Source organism: Choloepus didactylus, chromosome 15, assembly GCF_015220235.1.
Source record: "Choloepus didactylus isolate mChoDid1 chromosome 15, mChoDid1.pri, whole genome shotgun sequence".
In the NCBI taxonomy this organism is placed as follows: Eukaryota; Metazoa; Chordata; class Mammalia; order Pilosa; family Megalonychidae; genus Choloepus; species Choloepus didactylus.
This window is the reverse complement of record NC_051321.1, coordinates 13,693,196-13,709,190: the sequence shown is the minus strand read 5'-3', so window position 1 is coordinate 13,709,190 and position 15,995 is coordinate 13,693,196. Positions and strand designations below refer to the sequence as shown.

General features: G+C 37.1%; 1 protein-coding gene across 2 annotated transcripts in view; it reads left to right on the top strand.

Moving 5' to 3' along the window:
* The window catches only part of INPP5F (inositol polyphosphate-5-phosphatase F), a 103,075-nt gene that overhangs the window by 18,860 nt on the left and 68,220 nt on the right, over nt 1–15,995 (top strand). For both annotated transcript variants that reach the window (XM_037805387.1, XM_037805388.1), the window contains exon 2: nt 686–766. In XM_037805387.1, the coding sequence (XP_037661315.1) occupies nt 686–766 (81 nt within the window). The remainder of the gene's footprint in view (nt 1–685; nt 767–15,995) is intronic.

Here is a 15,995-nt window from a genome sequence, read left to right as displayed (position 1 = left end):
GAAAATTAAACCTTAATGCCCTTAGGCATCTGTTGTATATAATGAATTAGCTTCATTCCTACACATCTAGAATGGTGCAAATTATGTGCATTCCTTGGGAGAACTGAGAAAACAGTCAACCAAATAATAGTAGGTGTTCTATGGTTCAGATGAGGATACCTGGTTAAGATGTCTGGCACATTGTAGGCACTTAATAAATGGAAGCTGCTATTGTTTGTGTCCTAGAAATCACAGAAAAGAACAGTGACTTTCTGAATTTTTTTGCTTGGTATCAGCATCTTTGGAAACGGGTATTTTCCAGAGTGTGATCCAGTGAGTAGACATCTCTAGTTGGTTTATTAGGTGTTGCCTTTGAACATGGGACTGGCTATGGCTGTAGGACTGTGGTGACTCATCTCTTCTGCCCTCTTGAATTGTGCCAACATCTTTACTACAGTGTGTTATGTTATTGACTTCTATATGGATAGAGTTTTAGAACTTCAGGTCTTTCCCCATAACTATCTTTGTATCAGAAGCCTTATTCAGACCTTGGATTTAATGCTTCTCCATACTGTTTTCTGGAAATGTATTCAATTCCAGATGTACATAACTGCTTTCTTGGAACCATTTTTAAATCTACTGACAAGTTATTTTTGTAATATATTTTCTGATGGATATTTTCTCATGAATTCTTATTTTATTTTAGCTACGGATCTACTTCTTGCCTGGAATCCCATTTGTTTGGGGTTGGTAGAAGGTGTTATTGGGAAAATTCAACTTCATTCAGGTATGTTTCTATAAAGTCTTTTAAGCTTGTGGCATTGTTTTTCCTTGTTGAGAATAAACGTAGATTCTGTTATGATTTTGGTTTCTTTGCTCAAAGTATTTGTCTGCCCAAAGTGGGTATATTCCACATAAGTTTTATAAAATAGAAATACAATTTTAGAGAAGACATAATATTATGCTCCTTTCTTTCTTTTATAAAGAAGATACTTATTGAATGTTTAGTATGCGTCAGGAATTGTGCTAGGTGATAGAACATGGTAATGAGCAAAAATTGACCTGTTCACCTTCATGGAGCTTACAGTTTAGGAGGGAAACAGACATCAGTGAATAATCACTAAAATAAACACACAGTTATTTTAGGTGCTATGAAGGAAAGATATACCAATTGTGCTGATATCAAGGGAGGGTCTAGCAGGAATAAGGCTGGAGGTATAGACAGGTAGCAGCACATAGATTGGCCAGCTTTGGGTCAAGTATCCAATCCAGACATAATCATTGGTGGCTAGGGAAAGTGTGGGTCTCTTGGTATGCAGCATGATCCTTTCTAGGAGCCCTTGATAGGGTGGGCAAATTGATGGAAGGTCTAGGATGTTCACTGGCCCTAGCTTAGACAGATAGGCACTTATGCCCTGGATTCAGAGGTGATTTTGTCAGTGGTAAAATATAATGGCTGTTACACAGGTATGTCCCCAAAAGTAGTTTAAAAGAGTTGAACTAAATAGTTCTGAGTACTGTATTTAAATATCTATTTTTCCCTTGGTATCAATTTTAATGAGTTACGAACTATAGGAAGCTTTGCCATTATTGCTCTGTAATTGGGAGTATGGGAGTATATCTATCTCTGGAGGGTACCCTTTTTATTCTTTTAAAATAAATTTATTGAGCCTTTGGGTTCCAGGTTTTTTTTTTTTTTTTTTTTTTTTGATACAAAGAACTTATTGCCAGAGATCTCATTTTCCTTCCAAGATTCTTTGATTGTTTTTAAATTTGTTTTCATTATGAAATATATTATAGATTAAAAAAACTATATATCACAAATATGTGGTATAAGTTATTATAAAACAAACACATGTGGATCTACCACCCATATTAAGAAATGAAATGTGACCAGTGTCTTTGGAGCCCTCTGTGTGCCTTTCTCCAAGTGTATCTTGCTTCCTTCCCTTCAACAGAAACTACTATTTAGAATTTGTGCTTATCATTCCCTTGATTTTCATTATAGCTTTTATTACATATGAATACCTAAACAATACTTTGTTAAGGTTCATATTTTGAGGACTTTATATAAATGACATTAAACTGTGTTTGTTCTTTGGCTTATTTTTTTCCCCATAGCTGGATATTCTGAGCTAAAATATATTTTCTGTTATTTAAATGGTATGTATGAAACTATTGAGTTATTTTTCTTCAATTTCAGTCACATTTTGTGTCAGTGACTAGATCATTGAAATCAGTCTTGATCTGGATTCAAACTCTATTTATTAGCTTCAAGATATAGAGGAAGTTACTTAATATCTGTTTCATTTATCTATTGCTGCCTAACAAGCCATCCCCAAAGTTAATGACTTAAAGCAACAACAGTGTATAATATCTCACGGTTCTATGAGTTGACTAAGCAGATCTTCTGCTCTGGGTATTATTGACTGGAATCATTGATGCAACTGTATTCAGCTGGGAGTTGGGCTGGGGTGCCTCAGTTTTCCTTCAAGGGACCTCTCTCTCCATGTGTCTCATCTCACAGACCTCTCCTTGTGTTCTCTCTACTCTCTTGGGTAGCCTGGAAGTCCTTTCAGGGTGGTGGCTGGGTGCTAAGAGGACAAGCCCCAATGTACAAGTGCTTTTTAAGCCTCTGCTTGCATCATTGAACTTGCGAATATCCCATGGCCAAAGGAAATCACTTAGCCAGAGCCTATGTAGGAGGGGACTTCGCAAGGGCATGAATCCCAGAGGGCTACCAGTATGACAGTGAACCACAGTATTCCTGAGCCTCTCCATTTTAAGCTGTAAAAAAGGAGTAAAGATAACTGCCATCTTTATTCCCTTAGGATGTTGTGAGATAATATACCTGAATGTGCTTAGTAAATTATAAATCACTATTTTATTAAGCCTCATATGTTTGCAAAATACATACCTGGTAGTTTATGCAAAAAAAAAATTGTTTTATAAGGAACTAAAACCAAGAAGTGGATGTTGTACAGGATGTGAGATGCTTTCTTGGGCAGGTGGTCTCTGACTACTACTTCACCCTGTATGGCTCTTTCACTCTTCTCTTTTTTGACTTTCTCTGTTTCTATGTGTAAGACAAAATTTACATCCCTAAATAGCATCCTCAGTCCTCAAATCACCAAACATCTAATGTTCTTTATAAGCACTGGAGACTGACCAGCAGTGAAAAAGGATTGAGCAGCAAGTCTAGCTCAGACTCTGAGAAGAGACTGTTATTGGTGCAGCACGGGCCGTGTGCCTTCCCTGGTCAAATGGTTCACATTTGCCCCAGAGGCCCACTCCTCTAGGTGGGAGGGACAGTCATGGCAGGAGGGCTTCTAGTTGGCTTGTCCCTGCAAGCAGTGTACTTATATCCATTAATGATTGATGAATTTACACTACAGTGAAAGTATGGTTATCTCTTGTGGTCAGCCATGCTTGTATGTACTTTTCTTCTTTGCATCGTGTGCCTTTCTTTAGACCAAAAGCATGTGGTTGGTAGGCAGTGGGGTTACCTGTTGTATGGGATGCCTTGGAAAGGGGAGAAGTGGGAAATAGAGTGGTCTGGAGAAAGAAAGTACAAAAAAGGAAAAGAAGAAAAGAAAAGAAAAAAAAAAAAAAGGAAAGGAGGGCAGGGAAAGTCAATTTTTCACTACCCTAATTTTGTAACTTATTTTTTCTGGTCACATCAACTCTAAAGTTTGGCTGTTAAGAAAGGGGGTGGGAAGGAAGCAAAGAAAATTTCTGGGCCCCTGCTGCTCTTCTCTTCTGCCTTCACCCAGGAAGGGAACTGCAACCCCATTGTCTCTGCCTCACTCTACCTTTTTGCTTCCTTGTTTTGCCTTTCTTTATCCTTTGTTCTGGGTGGTGCTGAGGCCTCCACTCCTTGTGCTCCACTGATGCTCTTGCTCTGCCCTGAGAGTATCTGGCTAGGGGGTGTAGTCCTGGTGTTTGTTAGAACTGAGTTAATCACCTCAGGGACACTTTTCCATAGGAGGATCTTAGGTGGTGGGGAGAGTGTGCCTTTTGGGGGTAGAGGATAAAGGGAATAAAATGCCTGTACTTAAAATCTTTCTCCTTATGCCTGTTCCCCTCCTACTTCTATACATATTAATACACTGATTTTTGTTCTTTCCTAGTGAGATGGGAACATAAATTTATTTGAATAGATATCACTGACAGTCTAAAAATGGTGTGGGTGAGCTGTGCCACTGTTCCTGTCACTGAACTCTGAGCTCTGTGGAATGCAGCGGGCTCTTGAGACTTAGGAACTAAACTGAAATGCTTATTACAAAGCACGTCAAAGAGAATCCCACTAATCTAATATTACGGTTTCATGCTTCTTACTCTTAATTTCACTGTGAAATAGATAGACCATTCCCCAGTTATTGACTAGGCACCCACCATGGTGGTGCGCTAATCCTGAAAGATCACACGGTTGTCTTGGGTCAGATAACTTCATGTAAGCTTCGGTTGCCTGTCTATAAGACAAAGATGATAACTGATCCCTAATATAGTTATTGTGAAGATTTAATAAAATTCATGTAAAGTGCTTAGCACAGTTCTTGGTAATAGTAAGCATTCTTTTTATGTGCTGGATATTATTTTATTTTGTCTTAGTTTTAAAGGTACTTAGAGGTACATATTCTAGAGAACCACTTAGTTCTGGACATACAATTTTGAACAAATTTTAAACGGGCTATTTTTCCAGTGACATTAATATTTGCTCAAACTGTAATGATGTCAAAATGTCAGTAAAACACTACATGATGAGAATCTACATATAGTAATGTTTTTGCAGTAAAATATTAGTGGTATTCATGAAGGTTATATTTATAATCTATGTACCCCCTTTTTAAAAATGTATGATGGAAAATTTTTTGTTTTTTTTGTTTTTTTTTGCTGATAATTGCCCTTCTTTCAGCAAGCTCTGCTAAAAAATTCTTCTATTAACCTTGGTGCCTAGAAAATATTTATTTAAAATTGTTAACTTTTTTTCAGTTGGAAGGTCTATTTCCCAGACATTTGCAGGCAGATGGACTTTCAGCCAGGGTGTAATAGAGTCTATTTCTGACAACTAGAATGTGTCTGCCTTTAGTTTAATGGTTGGGATTTACATATTGGTATGAGGACATGTAATGTGACAAATAGATTAAGGAAAAGTTCCATGAGAAAAAACACGTTCTTGTTCGGGGAATAGATTGGGGTGATGAATGCACAACTGTATGATGGTACTGTGAACAGTTGATTGTATACTTTGGATGATTGTATGGTATGTGACTATATCTCAATAAAATTGAATTTAAAAAATATCAACATTTCTGATTGGTTGTATTATCCAGGAGGAAGTACATTTTAAATGTAATTACACTTTGATTTTTTGTTTTCTTTTTTGTCTGCTCCCCTCTGGAGGGGTAAGCACCAAGAAGACAGGGGCTATGTTGGCTTTTTTGTTTGTTTGTTTTTGTTTTTGGCCGTGTCAGTTTTACTCACTGCTGTATCCATGTGTTGGGCACAGTGCTGGCTCACAAGAGGGAGTATTCAAAAATATTCATTGAATACTTGTTAGTTTAACAAATATTTATGAAGTGGCCACTGTGTGCCAAGGCCTGCAAACAGTGCTGAGGGCTGAAGGGTGCACAAAACTCTTCATGTCTCAGGAGTGTAGAATTGAATCTGAGGTACATATTAATTACCCAGTCACACAGTTTATCATCTGAACTTAAGCTTCGGAAGAAAAGTGTGGGCTGCTGTGGAGCATATAGCTGAGGGGCCACACTGGGTGGGGGTGTCCTGGAAAGCATCCCTGAGGAAAGAATGTATGAGTTGAGACCTGAAAAATGAGTAGGTAATTGGGCCTATGTTTTGTGTGTATGTGTGTGTGGGGTGGGGTGGGGTGGGTACTGTCATTCTGGGGAGAGGTGAGAGGTGGGGAGTGAGAAAAGAGATGGTTCTTGGGAGACTAAGCAGCATTTGCCAAAGGCCCACATGATTGATTGCATTTCTTCTATTTATTTTCTGTTTTATTTAAAGTCTGGGGGTATAGCTGTATCTTTACACAAATATCTTTGAAAAGATTGCTTTAGGCTGGAGATTTTAAATGGACCACAAAGCTAAGTTAAAATTTATTTTGAAGACTGAGAAAAGGAGAAACTCAGAATAAGAAGTATCTGAATATAAAAAGCAAAAAGATTCATTAACAAAAATATTATATACCATGATACAGTCAGAAATAGTGCAAAGAGAAAATTGTCAGGGATCTTGATTAATTTGGCAATAAAGACTCTTTGTTTTATAATTAAGTGAATTACTACTTATAGTACAGAACAAAATTTACTCAAGTAGATACTCATTAATAGTACTTCCCATCTGCTGTTCCTTTGCTTTTGATGTGGTGATGTCCCAGTCATTAAAATGGTAGAATATATTATGCATATAATTTAAAAAGTGTGATTTTAGCCATCAATGTGTGGAGAATTTCTTGCTATGACACTGATGATTTGAAATATATTTTAGGTTTTAGTGTTGAATGAATTGAATGTTATTAGCATTGTTTTAATACCTTCCTAAAAAGTCATTGAAAAACTCCTCTCCTCCGGGGCACTGGAGAGAAACAAAGAGGAGCCTGGTGGGGCCTTGCAGAGCGCTCAGCCTTTCATAGAGATCTGGATTTTTTTGCTTCTGTGTAAATATGACTTTAATTGTTACGTTGTGGGAGAAGGCTGTTGTTTTATTATCTACTGGCAACTCAAGTTATTAAGAACATGTAAGGATTGTGATGAAAGTTTTACAACTATAAATTTATAATAATATTGAGCTGTAAACTTAAAAAGGGTGAATTTTATGGTATGTAAATTATATCTCAATAAAGCTGTTAAAAAAAATGGAGGCTCTTTGTAGCCTCTCCTCATTACTTCTGATTTTGTCTTAATTAAGAAATTAAATACATCTGCCTTTTGGTACTTACAGATGATTTTTTCATGTGCTAAAGTTTCTTCAGAATACTTTCCTCAAAGCAATAGTGTATTTGTAAAAAAGATTCTTTAACTGTAGCTTAGCTGATCTATCTATTAATAGCTTTGGGTTTAGGAAGCAGGCAGCTAACTGTGTGAGAGGATTTCCTTTTTTGGGATCCTCTTACCTCTCTTTTTTGTATCCTTCCTCTTCCTTTTGTGCTTCTCCAGGTGCCCAGGTGCTCACTGGCTCATGCCATTCTCTTTCTGCTCCCCTCTGCCTGTTCTGTGACATCATGCTTCAGAACTTCCTACCTCCTTTGCCCCTGATTTGCGCTACACGCCCCTTGGTAGAGCTGGTTCCAACTCCCTTAGTAGGAGCAATGCACTGAACTTGAACTAGTCACATGAATGTGGCCCATACTTCTGAGCTCTTCTAGAGGGTCATTAAACAAGCGTGCTGTTTATTTCTGAGCAGAATTTTATATTTTCAGGCAGAGAGATACTTTAGAAGCAGACCAGCTTGCCTCTTACACTGTTCCATCATTCCTTTCTCTCTTCATAAGCCCATTTGTTCTGAAATTCCAGTTGTTTTCCTCAGTGATTCCTGTTGGTTTTTAATTTCTGAAAGAGAGTACATATGGGCCACCTATTAAGGTGGTTTCTCTATTTATTCCCTCCTTTGTTTTCTTTTGAAATTTTTTAAATCTTATTCAACATTTTGAAATAATTACAATCAAATTATTATTAGGTCTAGTAATGTTGTATTTAAGAAAGGAGATTCTTGATAAGTAGAGTAATTTATCATTTTCTTAATCTTAGCCAGTATCGGTGGGCCACAGCAGAAAATAAAGCTTTATTTGTTTAATTGACTTGGTTATCAGGTTTTTTACAACCTGTGGTTTTGGTCCCTATGTGTGGGGATTTTATAGGTGTGAAAGTATGTAATATATTAAAATAAGAATAAAAAATGTCTGAAAAAATGTAGTTTTATATAGAACATCATTTTACCCCAAAGTGCTTTTATAGGTGAGAAAAAAAAATGTGCTTTTATATAGAACATCATTTTACCCCAAAGTGCTTTATAGGTGAGACATTGCCAGTTTTTTAAGGCTTTTCTATCTTTTATGGATACAAGAAAGATTACATTTTATAGGGTATTTTAGATTATTTCATCTATGGAAGGTCTTTATTAGGAATTTAAATTTAGTCCTCAGCTTAGAAGTTTAGTTGAATGTGTCTCTAATTGTATCATTTGGTACTTTTGAAATGGGGCCTATTAAAATTACCTCTTTTCCTAGAGCAACCAGTCGAGAAACATTGAGTAGCAACTATGTTTGGAAAATGAACAAATTAACAATTGACTCTTCAGTCACTGAGAGCAGTAGAAGCCCAATCTGGTGTACTTTTAGCTACTAGCTACCTGAGATTGAAAAACAGGGCACTGGTGTTGTGATAATATTACTTGTTATTCTGCTTGAGTAGTGCATTGTGTACCCTGAAATATATTCAGGGATGTATGGTGTTCCCTGAAATATGTCTATTTCCATTAAGGATAAAAAAATCACTTCTCTTAATGTAGTTAAAAATTAGGAATGTCTCTCTGTATAAAACAAAAAAATTATATTATGCATACCATGAATTCATATCTTTAGTAAAAATTGAAATTCATGTGTAAGTATGCACAGAATCCACTTTATAGACCCATGTTCATTTTTATTTAAAAGTACCAAATGGCTAATTAATAACATGTAGCAAGTGTCAATGAATTAAGCTTTATGCATACTTAAGACTGAATTTATATTCCTACCTTTGTTTAAAAAAAAACACAAAATCCTTTTAATTGGAACATACTTTATCTTGAGATAAATTGTAGCCATGTAGATGTTATCCTAATTATTAAATTTTCTTAGAATGTTTAGTTTCTTAATATAGTATTATATAATGGCCATTTAAAGATATTTATACATTTAAAAAATGTCAGGTGAAACAAGTCAGAAGTTCTGTTTCTGACAGCAACAGACTAGCAATATTTGGAGAGATAATGACCAAGAATTTTCTAATTCAAGAAGTACTTTGAACCCCAAGGGAGAAAACATGAAGAAAACCACGCTTAGGCATCTAATGGTAAAACTGATAAAAACCAAAAAAGGTAATCCTAAAAGCAACCAAAGTAAAACTACACTAACTGCAAAGATGCACAGTAAGCCTGATAGCTGACTTGATAGAAACAATGAAATACGAAAGACAATGGAATGATAGCATCATAGTACCCACAGACATAGGGGACTGGTGGTTTGATGGGTTGAGCCCTCTACCATAAGTTTTACCCTTGGGAAGACGGTTGCTGCAAAGGAGAGGCTAGGCCTCCCTGTATTTGTGCCTAAGAGTCTCCTCCTGAATGCCTCTTTGTTGCTCAGATGTGGCCCTCTCTCTCTGGCTAAGCCAACTTGAAAGGTGAAATCACTGCCCTCCCCCCTACGTGGGATCAGACACCCAGGGAAGTGAATCTCCCTGGCAACGTGGAATATGACTCCCGGGGAGGAATGTAGACCCGGCATTGTGGGATGGAGAACATCTTCTTGACCAAAAGGGGGATGTGAAAGGAAATGAAATAAGCTTCAGTGGCAGAGAGATTCCAAAACGAGCCGAGAGATCACTCTGGTGGGCACTCTTACGCACACTTTAGACAACCTTTTTTAGGTTCTAAAGAATTGGGGTAGCTGGTGGTGGATACCTGAAACTATTAAACTACAACCCAGAACCCATGAATCTCGAAGACAGTTGTATAAAAATGTAGCTTATGAGGGGTGACAGTGGGATTGGGAATGCCATAAGGACCAAACTCCACTTTGTCTAGTTTATGGATGGATGTGTAGAAAAGTAGGGGAAGCAAACAAACAGACAAAGGTACCTAGTGTTCTTTTTTACTTCAATTGCTCTTTTTCACTCTAATTATTATTCTTGTTATTTTGTGTGTGTGCTAATGAAGGTGTCAGGGATTGATTTAGGTGATGAATGTACAACTATGTAATGGTACTGTAAACAATCGAAAGTACAATTTGTTTTGTATGACTGCGTGGTATGTGAATATATCTCAATAAAATGATGATAAAAAAAAATAATGGTGGCAATAATAAATGATGATGTATCTACAAAAAAAAAAAAAAAAAAAAAAAGAAGGAAAATAAAGGCATTTTGTGATAAACAAAAACTAAGAAAATCCATCACCAGCAGACTTTGTACTAAAAACAAATAATAAAGAGAATTCTTCAAGCAAAAGGGAAATGATTCCACATGGGAGCAGGAGATGTGGGAAAGAATGACGAGCAATGGAAAGGACAAGTATAGGAACAAATGTAAATGAATTTGGCTTCACGTGGGGTTTAAAATTAATACAGAATTAAAATACACATTAATAATAATAACAATATGCAGTTAAAAGGGTTGATATTCTAAGGTTATTTTACCATCCAGGAACTGGTAAAAGAATTAATTGACATTAGGCTTTTATAAATCAGAGTTCATGTTATCCTTAAAGTAACTGCTAGCAGAACAATAAAAGATAGAAAAATTAATAGAGGGGAGAAATGGAATAATCATGATAATTTTAAAACTTAATCTGGAAGTAGACAAGAAAAGAAAAGGAATATAGAATAGATGGGGCAAATAAGATGACAGACTCATTCCTAAATGTGTCAGCACTGACGTTAAATAGGAAAGGACTTAACATTCCAATTAAAAAACAAAGATTTTCTTACTGGAAAAACAGTAAAACCCATCTATATGCTGCTTTTTCAGACAAATACTTTATGTATACAGAAAGATCAAAGGTCAAAGCATAGAAAAAAAGAAATACTGTGCAAACACTAACCTAATGAAAACTGATGTTGAAGCACCTCTCCAAGATAGACATACATTTCAAAATAAAAGTTCAAGTCACCAGAAAGATAGAAAATTTTAAATTTGTATGCATCCAAACATAACCTCAAAGTATGTGTCAGTTGGTTTAATTTTTTTAGATTTGACTATCAATTTGAAATGACAGAATAACATATAAATATTCTTATAGGCAACTTGACATGAAAGAAGGGTAACCAGATTATAATCCCCTTTCCTAATTTTGTTTCCTTTCTTTATCAATTTATCTCCATGCTCTGATCTGTCTGATACAAATGTAGAGAACCCTCTGTGACTCAGAGTTTTAATCTGCAGAAAACCTTCAAGAATTAAAATTTTTGTATTTGAATATTGTATTATAAAAGAGTTTATAGTATCTGCTTGTGTCTTTGGGTTAGTATTATTGCACTTGTTGACATAATTACTTGCCTGGTGTCAGGGTTCACCAGAGCATGACTGTATGAGTGCTAAATTAGCTGGGTGTCTCTCTTTCACCAGTTTCCTGCTTCTCCTCAGAGGATGCTTCAGGAGAAGTGGACCTGGGATTGGTAAAGAGATTGCTGTGTCCTCAGGAATGGGCTGTGCAGTGGTGGGGCATGCTAAAGGAGGTAAACATGGGAGAGTCATTAGCAAATGCACCTTCTCTTTTTTATTCTTACCTTTGGTCATAAGATGAATGAATGCTTCTAGAGAGATGTAGAGAAATAGGAAAGGGTCCAAAAGCGCAGTGAAAATAGAACCTGCAAAGTAAGTTATGGTTGTGTGCTAGGAAAAAAGGTCACTTTTAAGCTCTCAAGTAAAAAGATTAATAGCCAAGAATGATAACCAGTTACTCGCCATCTCTGTTTGTCTCCTTATATGCGAATGTACCAAGCAGGCTTTGGATTAGATTTAAAGAATATCCATGGGGCTGGGAATAATAGTCAAAGGGAACTTTATCTGTAATTTGTCCTTTTGTTTGTAACAATTGAAATGTATTCATGTGTTCCCTGTATAATTAACATTAATAAAAATAATAACTATTGTGTTGTTGGATCAAATGCATATCTTTTCTATATGTTAGAATGGGTAGTCATGTCTAGAAATATGTAGATGTGGTATTTGGTGGAGGCGAGATGATGAATAGGTAGAAAACATTATTTTTTCCCAAAGTTGAATGAAAGTCTTTATCCCACAATTGCTCATCTCTCTCTCTCTTTTGTTTTTAATCTTACAAGAACAGTTTTATTACAGTAAAAAGGATACAAATCAAGAGCAGTCAAAAGAGGCCTATAGGGTGAGGCCTGGAAGGGTGTTAAATGCAAAGCTTCCCTGTCTTCTATAGGTAGAGAAAGAATGCATTGCCCTACCAGTGCACTGATGTGTATTATCAATCATGGAAGCTCCCTGGGGCCTCAGTGCCAGAGAATTTGTATTGGGGGTTCATTAAGCAGGCATGATTGACAGAATCAGTGCCCATGTGGTTGAACTCAATTTCCGGCCCCTTCCCTTTCTGGTAGGGCAAACTGGTAAAACCTGGTGCAAAGCTCCAACACCCCCCCACCACCCCGATCAAATTGTTGGTCTTTCTGGTGTGGCCACCCCCACCCTAAGACTACCAGTGTGGCTGCTCCCAGCCTATTATCTTGTTAGCAAAAATGATCAGGTGTGGCCCAGAGACCCCCTCTATGAGTAACAAAAGACACTTACATCATGGGAAATTGAAAAGATTTAGAGGTTATCCTCCAGACGTTTTTGGAAGTCAAATTGATTACTATACAGAAGGTAATCAAATAGTTAATGATGCAATATATAAGAATTTCAGCCAATAAATGCAGAAGAAATGACAGAATTTGAAAATCACTATTTTGTAATCACTAATGAAATAAGGGATACAGATAATAATTATCAATGGCTAATAAAACCAATACATAAAATATAGACAGACAGATAAGGCCAACAATACCTAGATCAGGCTGATCAAGTCCCGTAACATTACTAAAATTGGGACAACTTAACATTATGTGCCACCTGGTATGATGCAATAGGAAGTACCCTGAATCTTCAATGGAGAAGTATTTCTGCCAAAAAAAATTAGAACCTGAACCAAACCTAACCTCTAGATCTCACTTCTAGTTGACAGAAAATATGGTTGCTCATCTCTTTTTAAATGTCACTTATTATACATTGCAAGTAATTGAATATTTTCCAGGACTATTGTTTTAGCTTGGCCTTCTGGTCATGCTTTTCATGATAATCACTTCCTAATCCGTTTTCTTATCTTGCCAGGGAGGTTAAATTTCCTTGTCTTTCTTTTCCTGGAGAGGCCGGGGTTATAAAACTTACTCATTTTTTTCATTGTAGTATGTTAATAAAGTTGAAAAAATATCTTTATGTCGTTGGATCCTGCTAGATGAAACTGCTCTTTAACTCTTGTTATACTCTACATTTAAATCTCAATGTGGCAGCTTTAATTGAGCTGAGCATCTTTTCCTATGGGTAATATAAATTAATAAAATAGCTAACTTGGCCCTTAAAAATTTTTACTTACAAAATTATACCTAATGGATAATGGGAATCCTAAACAATAGTGACATTCTACTTTTAATTTTCCTTGTCTTAAAACTCAAACTATAAAAAAATTCGTATTTCTATCATGTAACACCACATGCACATCCTTAACTGGACTTTCCAGGCTTCTGTGTGTGTGGTGGTGTGGCGTGTTTTCTCAAGGCTAAGTAATTACAGAGCTAGAAAGTGCCATGATTTCCCATGTTTTTTGTTTATTTTGTTTTGTTTTTTAGAATGAATGGTTTTCTCTGGAAATATCTTGGTGTTCAATTCATAATTTTCCTTTCCTTTCCATTGTGATTTTGATTATTCCCTTTGAACACTACTCCAAACAGATGTATCTTTTCATTACTATTATGTTTCAAGAATTAATAGGGGGAGGCGGGGCAAGATGCAGGAGGCGGGGCAAGATGGAGGACTGGTGAGCTGTAAGTTTTAGTTACTCCTCCAGGAAAGTAGGTAAAAAGCCAGGAACTGCGTGGACTGGACACCACAGAGCAATCTGTCTTTGGGCATACTTCATACAACACTCATGAAAATGTCGAACTGCTGAGATCAGCAAAATCTGTGGAGCAGTGTGAATTAACAAAGCCCCATTCAGCCATCATTTGAGCAGACTGGGAGCCTCCCTACACAGCCCAGCAGCCCAGAACTGCCCTGGGGGGACGGCACTCACCTGTGACATAGCACAGTCATCCCTCAACAGAGGACCCGGGGTGCACAGCCTGGAAGAGGGGCCCACTTGCAAGTCTCAGGAGCCATACGCCAATACCAAAGACTTATGGGTCAGTGGCAGAGACAAACTGTGGCAGGACTGAACTGAAGGATTAGACTATTGCAGCAGCTTTAAAACTCTAGGATCATCAGGGAGATTTGATTGTTAGGGCCACCCCCCCCTCCCCGACTGCCCAGAAACACGCCCCACATACAGGGCAGGCAACACCAACTACACACGCAAGCTTGGTACACCAATTGGGCCCCACAAGACTCACTCCCCCACTCACCAAAAAGGCTAAGCAGGGGAGAACTGGCTCGTGGAGAACAGGTGGCTCGTGGACGCCACCTGCTGGTTAGTTAGAGAAAGTGTACTCCACGAAGCTGTAGATCTGATAAATTAGAGATAAGGACTTCAATAGGTCTACAAACCCTAAAAGAACCCTATCAAGTTCAGCAAATGCCACGAGGCCAAAAACAACAGAAAATTATAAAGCATATGAAAAAACCAGACGATATGGATAACCCAAGCCCAAGCACCCAAATCAAAAGATCCGAAGAGACACAGCACCTAGAGCAGCTACTCAAAGAACTAAAGATGAACAATGAGACCATAGTACGGGATATGAAGGAAATCAAGAGGACTCTAGAAGAGCATAAAGAAGACATTGCAAGACTAAATAAAAAAATGGATGATCTTATGGAAATTAAAGAAACTGTTGACCAAATTAAAAAGATTCTGGACACTCATAGTACAAGACTAGAGGAAGTTGAACAACGAATCAGTGACCTGGAAGATGACAGAATGGAAAATGAAAGCATAAAGAAAGAATGGGGAAAAAAATTGAAAAAATCGAAACGGACCTCAGGGATATGATAGATAACATGAAACGTCCAAATATAAGACTCATTGGTGTCCCAGAAGGGGAAGAAAAGGGTAAAGGTCTAGGAAGAGTATTCAAAGAAATTGTTGGGGAAAACTTCCCAAATCTTCAAAACAACATAAATACACAAATCATAAATGCTCAGCGAACTCCAAATAGAATAAATCCAAGTAAACCCACTCCGAGACATATACTGATCACACTGTCAAACACAGAAGAGAAGGAGCAAGTTCTGAAAGCAGCAAGAGAAAAGCAATTCACCACATACAAAGGAAACAGCATAAGACTAAGTAGTGACTACTCAGCAGCCACCATGGAGGCGAGAAGGCAGTGGCACGATATATTTAAAATTCTGAGTGAGAAACATTTCCAGCCAAGAATACTTTATCCAGCAAAGCTCTCCTTCAAATTTGAGGGAGAGCTTAAATTTTTCACAGACAAACAAATGCTGAGAGAATTTGCTAACAAGAGACCTGCCCTACTGGAGATACTCAAGGGAGCCCTACAGACAGAGAAACAAAGACAGGACAGAGAGACTTGGAGAAAGGTTCAGTACTAAAGAGATTCAGTATGGGTACAATAAAGGATATTAATAGAGAGAAGGAAAAATATGGCAAACATAAACCAAAGGATAAGATGGCCGATTCAAGAAATGCCTTCACGGTTTTAACGTTGAATGTAAATGGATTAAACTCCCCAATTAAAAGATATAGATTAACAGAATGGATCAAAAAAAATGAACCATCAAAATGTTGCATACAAGAGACTCATCTTAGACACAGGGACACAAAGAAACTGAAAGTGAAAGGATGGAAAAAAATATTTCATGCAAGCTACAGCCAAAAGAAAGCAGGTGTAGCAATATTAATCTCAGATAAAATAGACTTCAAATGCAGGGATGTTTTGAGAGACAAAGAAGGCCACTACATACTAATAAAAGGGGCAATTCAGCAAGAAGAAATAACAATCGTAAATGTCTATGCACCCAATCAAGGTGCCACAAAATACATGAGAGAAACACTGG